The following is a 6438-nucleotide window of genomic DNA, read 5'->3' on the forward strand; positions in this document are numbered from 1 at the left end:
TCAACCGATACCGATATATGCAGGGTTCCCCCCCCCCCCCCCAAAAACGGAATAATTTCAGGTAATTAACATTACATATCTTATGTCGTGTAATTAACACAACATTATGCATACTTTGACAATAAATAAAATAATAATTTGTTCTTACTTGCTGGGTAAATAAAGGTTAAATAAATGCAAAAATACCGATACCGATATTTTCCGATATCACATTTTTATGCCAATATCGGTAGGCCGATAATATCGGACATCCCTACCCCAAACCTTTGATGTTCAAATGAGCGTATCTCCTGATTCGTTAGTCACGGAAATTATACCCATACATCATGCACCACAAAGGTGTCACCTGTTGGCACAAAGGACAGTTTACCACCACGTCCTGTGTTTTTTTTTTTTTTTTTTTTTTTTAATCTCATAAGGACCTCTGAAGTCTGCCATATTGGATTTTCCACTATGTCAAATATTTGGAAAATCACTTTTCCTCCCTATTTTCTCTTGGCTGTTTACCTGATTCTCACGGAAATTGCCGTGTGGCATGCAGAGTTCATATAAAAGAAGCCGTGAAGCCAGACCAGCACTCTCAGGTTCAAAATGTAATGGCAGCCTGAAACAAACATGTTTCGGAATTATGTATTCCTTCTTCAGTGTTATAGCTTGCTATAATTCCGAAACATGTTTGTTTCAGGCTGCCATTAAATTTTGAACCTGAGAGTGCTGGTCTGGCTTCACGGCTTCTTTTATATAATACTTAATGGGATTTCAGCACCCAGTGTCGTATCTTGAGAGCGCGGTCTAACTTGACATTTGCATGCAGAGTTCAAACATGTCATCTAGATAGTCGATAGGCCAACCGTATGAGCCAGCAGAATTTTTTGGAGAAACGCATTTCAAACAGGAAGTGAGATGTGAAACCGTTGGGTCCGCCTATACCTCCGTTTCCTCTGTGACCTTTGTCCCATGTGTTTTTACACGTCACCACAGACCGCGGCGGCTCCACGTGAGCACGGCCCTGACTATCCTGAATCCCCACCTAAGACTCTTAACATAGTTTGGGGATCAGCATTATAAGAAATGTTAATTCTAATCCCAACATTTTAACAATTCATTCCTGGGGCCTCTCTATTTGTTCTTAATTGATGTATGGGGCAAGTGTAGTCAACCCACTGGTAGGGCAGCTGAAGCGTGGGCGTCCTGGGACCCATGTGGGGAGCTGAAGTGAACACATCCAGCCTGTTTTAGGGCCCTGCGTCTTGTTGGCAATGTCAATAAAGTTGGGGGATTTTCAATATAGTGTGTGGATTTCTATTTATCTATTTTCCCTCTTTCGTCATACTGTGACCCTCACCGTCCGTCACGGCTGTAGCATGGGTCTGTGTGGTTGTAGCCTATGCTCAGATAAGCAGGTGGGTGTTTAACCCAGAAAACTAGGTGGATTGAGTAATCCACATGATTGTGTATTGGGGGCACGTCACCAAAAAACAACGGCAATTTATTTTGCACATAATCTCACACATATCCCAAGGCTCTAAACTGTTTTGCACGCAATCATTTAGTTTGACAGTTATTGAGAATGAATGAGTTTGAATAATATGACTGCCAGTGATGTCATCAGAGGACACTGATTCCTTGTGTTATTGTTATTGTTATTGTTGTGTTGTGTCTGTGAAGTGCCCCTTTATTAAAGCCTTGGTTGTATCAATAAGTTAAACTATTTGTATTGTTTGTTTTGGTGGAGCTTTCCATATTTCCAAAAAGATACTGTAATGTCAACTAAATGCAACCTGTCAATGGTGTGCTAAATGCCTTCCCATTCCAACAGTAGCAGAGTCAAGGCAAAGGTACAGTACAGTATACAGTATACCTACTTCTTAGAGCACATTTTTACATAATACCCGGAATTTGTCCTCTGCATTTAACCCATCCTAACTATTTTAGGAGCAGTGGGCGGCCGCAGTCCAGCGGCTGGGGACCAAGTCCAGTTCTAATGCCAGTGCCTTGGTTAAGGGTAGTGGCAGGAGTGTGTACCTAGCATGTCTCTTATGGTGTGGGAGGAAACTGGAGCACCCAGAGGAAACCCACGTTGAACACGAGGAGAATGTGCAAAACTCCATAGGCCTCTTGCTGGGGTTCCAACCCACAAACTTTGTCCAAACTGGGACGTTTGTACCCCCACCAAAATATAATATTAATTAATCTGTTGTAAATCCATCCAAAATGCATCAAATACAATAAAAGAAAACTCACATTTACCCATTATCAAGTGCAGAGCCATTGGTTGTTTAGGAGGGCGTCAGTCAACCCACTGGAGAAAAACATGTCCTCCATTCCTACTTCTTTGGTGATGGCCGTTTGTTTTCATTTGAGTCACAGATTGGGTCTTGAATGTGGTTTATTCAGGGGTCAGGCTCTGCAATGTGACACAAGGGTGAGGGTTTGCTCGCCTCCATGCCATTTCTCAGGAACCAATGCAAGCCAGGCCAAAGCAAACGTCAGACACAAGTCAGGCCGAAACTTCAGTTAAGGTTTTTGTAGGTATGAGTGGTTTTCTTTGCAGGCCTCTATAATGTGGTGATGCAGTTGCTAAATGAACCATTGACTTTGCAATAGTTTTGTGCCTAATTTGCCAGAGCTATATGTATTAAAAGGACTCTATATATATGGGTAAAACATTTAAAAAAAAAAAAACTAATCAGAATAATGTATGGTGGTGTCTCGAGGCCATCCATTCAGATAGAGAAAACAGGCAAGTATGCAGGCAGGCAGACAGACAAACAAACATCCAGACAGACAAAGAAAGACAGACAGACAGAGAGAGAAAAAGAGACAGACAGTTAGGCAGAGAGAGAGAAAGACAAACAGAAAGACAGATGGACAGGTAGTCAGGCAGACAGAGAGATAAAGAGAGACAGACAGGTAGGCAGAGAGAGAGAAAGACAGACAGACGGGCGGACAGACAGACAATGAGTCTGGGCGGCTGGGCCAAATATTACACCTCAAATGCAAATGAGCCAATAGCATCTCTCTCTCACACACACATACACACACACACACACTCACACACACACACACACACACACACACACACACACACACACACACACACACACACACACACACACACACACACACACACACACACAATGTCTGTCTGTCTGTCTGTCTGTCTGTCTGTCTGTCTGTCTGTCTGTCTGTCTGTCTGTCTGTCTGTCTGTCTGTCTGTCTGTCTGTCTGTCTGTCTGTCTGTCTGTCTGTCTGTCTGTCTGTCTGTCTGTCTGTCTGTCTGTCTCACCAGACAGTGGTGATTTGTGCCAATGGACCGCTGATTTAGCCTACACAGAGGTGGGGGAGAGAGGGAACTCGGAAGCATGCCTTAATTCTCTCACCCTGCACTCTAATACACCATCATCTCTCAAATCTACGAGCGGCACTGCTCAGCTCAGATGTGCGCTCAAGGCAGTCAGTCAGAGAGAGAGAGAGAGAGAGAGAGAGAGAGAGAGAGAGAGAGAGAGAGAGAGAGAGAGAGAGAGAGAGAGAGAGAGAGAGAGATGTGATTATGGCACCTGCGCCGGTCGCACCATAGAGCGTTCTACTGACTGCCCTATTTAAAATAAATTAATTAATAAATAAATAAGAAACGGTAGAAAGCGACAGGAGGGAAAGATAATATTGCTCGACAGACAAGAGTCGAGGATAGCCTATTATAATAGGCTAATACGCTGCAAGCCGAAGAAGACGATAGTTAATAGAATGAGTCCACGGGGCGTGATGGGGACACTGATGAGAGTTGCGCTCTCGGGTCTCGCTTGCCTGCTTCTAGCATCTGTCGGGTCGGGCTGCGGACCGGGCAGGGGGTACGGGAAACGAAGACACCCCAAGAAGCTGACCCCGCTGGCTCTGAAGCAGTTCATCCCCAACGTGGCGGAGAAAACCCTGGGGGCCAGCGGCAAACACGAGGGGAAGATCACAAGGAACTCGGAGAGGTTCAAAGACCTAACTCCGAACTATAACCCGGACATTATTTTCAAAGATGAGGAGAACACGAATGCCGACCGGCTAATGACACAGGTAAGTGAGGGATCATGGATGGTGGAGGAAAAACGTCCGTTGGTGGATTATATTTGATGTTAATTTGGCGTACAGAAATGATGAATGACAGTTCGATTTGAAGCGACAAAAGAGCTCATCGGTCTCTTTCTTGCCAGTGAACCGTGATGTGGGCTTGCATCTCCAGTTGGCTCAACCGGAGCATGATAAATGAAGACGTTCATTAGCATGACGCACGACTGTTCAATAAAGACACTTGCTCAGCGTGTCATCTATTGGGAATATTGACAACTTCAGAATCAAACTAAATTGGGAAATATGCAGGAACTACCTGGGCCACAATCTCTCTCTCTTTCTCTCTCTATATATACACACACATTTACTGCATGTGTAGTCTCTCCACATCGCACTCTTACGCACGCGCCCCCCTCTGTGTGTATATCTCCTCTCTCTCTCTCTCCTCTCTCTCTCTCTCTCTCTCTCTCTCTCTCTCTCTCTCTCTCTCTCTCTCTCTCTCTCTCACACACGCACGCACACACCCGCACGCACGCACACACATACACACGCGCGCACACACACACACACACACACACACACACACACACACACACACACAATCCATCCTGCGGTGCCCTGGATCTCAAGTCATGCATGCGCTCCTCCCTATACATCTATTGATCCTGTTTAGAGGCATCTGTTCCGATCAAAATAAGATCCGATTTTTATTTTATTTTAAAGCAAACATTTGCAAAGGGACATTCGTTTTATTCGACAATCTGAATACTCCTCCACCTCCGCGGGGATTTATCAGTTGGAGTCTTTTTCCCACGATATTGGGCAATATTCGATTTAGTTTAATTTTAGACTGCATGGTTCTTCGTTAACCGTTAAAGGATGGCATCACTTTTGTTATCACATTTATTTTCCCCTATAGCCCCCCTTGTTAGGCTAAATATAAGGGGGGCGGGGGGGTAAACCGTCGTCGTGACCCCCTTGTTAAATGTTACCAAATCAGCCACACAGTGCAGCAGGGGCCCACATCTGATTGACGCGTCTCTCCCCCTTTTCAGAGATGTAAGGACAAACTGAACTCTTTGGCTATTTCAGTCATGAATCAGTGGCCGGGAATCAAACTCCGTGTCACGGAAGGCTGGGACGAGGACGGCCACCACTCCGAGGAGTCGTTACACTATGAGGGACGGGCCGTGGACATCACAACCTCGGACCGGGACAAGACCAAGTACGGCATGCTGTCGAGGCTCGCCGTAGAGGCTGGATTTGACTGGGTCTATTATGAGTCAAAAGCCCACATCCACTGTTCTGTGAAAGCAGGTGAGTGGGGACGATAATACATATACGTTTGACTCTCTAACAACGACCCACCAAAATTAAGCTATGCCTACTGAAATAATACGAATAATGTTGTTGATGATGATGGTGATAATGATGTTCATCATCATCATCATCATCATCATCATCATCATCATCATCATCATCATCATCATCACCATCATCACCATCATCACCATCATCATCATCATCATCAAAAAACAACAATAACAACTTGTTTGTTTATTATTGCATACTATTTATTTTCCCGTCAACTTTACATACATACAAATGCGGTCATTTAATGCCAAATTCTACATTAGGCTACCAATGTGTTCGCCTATAATAAGCAAAAAAATTACCCCCAAACGAAGTATTCTGAGGAAAAGTTATTAAATCAACATGTTGAATGTGTATGTTCCTCCTTTTATCCAACAGAGAACTCGGTGGCAGCCAAGTCGGGCGGCTGCTTTCCGGGATCCTCCACTGTCATCTTGTCCGACGGCCAAACGAAACCGGTTAAAGATCTCCAACTTGGCGATAAGGTGTTGGCCGCCGACCTTAAAGGAAACCTCGTCTCCAGCGAATTTCTAATGTTCATGGACCTTGAAAAGGAGATAAAGCGAGAATTCTACGTGCTGGAAACCGAGGAGCCTCACAGAAAGCTGACGCTGACGGCCGCGCACCTCGTGTTCGTTACAAACGGCAACGGCACCGTCGACAGAGGCGACGACGCGAGAGCCGCGTTCGCCAGTGACATATATCCCGGACAAAAGGTTCTCGTTATGGATGATACCGATACGGAGCGCTTGAGAGCCGTCACCGTCAAACGGATTCACGTAGAGGAACGAGAAGGCTCTTACGCTCCGGTGACATCTCATGGAACCATCATCATCGACCGGGTGTTGGCGTCCTGTTACGCAGTGGTGGAGGACCACTCGTTGGCGCACTGGGCCTTCGCTCCGGTGCGGCTGGGGCGCGCGGTCACGTCACTGGTTGGAACTTTGCCGGAGTTCGGGGGCGCGCGTCAGGAGGACGGCGTGCACTGGTACTCTGACCTGCTGT

General features: G+C 45.6%; 1 protein-coding gene across 1 annotated transcript; it reads left to right on the forward strand.

Moving 5' to 3' along the window:
* Nucleotides 1-3765: 3765 nt before the first annotated feature.
* LOC311239433 (tiggy-winkle hedgehog protein-like) lies at nucleotides 3766-6410 on the forward strand (the record flags this gene model as incomplete). Its single annotated transcript, XM_084327738.1, has 3 exons — nucleotides 3766-4065; nucleotides 5115-5376; nucleotides 5812-6410. Coding segments are annotated over 3 exons (1161 nt in total), but the record flags the coding sequence as incomplete, so codon positions are not given.
* Between the last annotated feature and the right edge of the window lie 28 nt (nucleotides 6411-6438).

Source organism: Notolepis coatsorum (assembly GCF_963971535.1).
Source record: "Notolepis coatsorum genome assembly, chromosome: 13".
NCBI lineage: Eukaryota > Metazoa > Chordata > Actinopteri > Aulopiformes > Paralepididae > Notolepis > Notolepis coatsorum.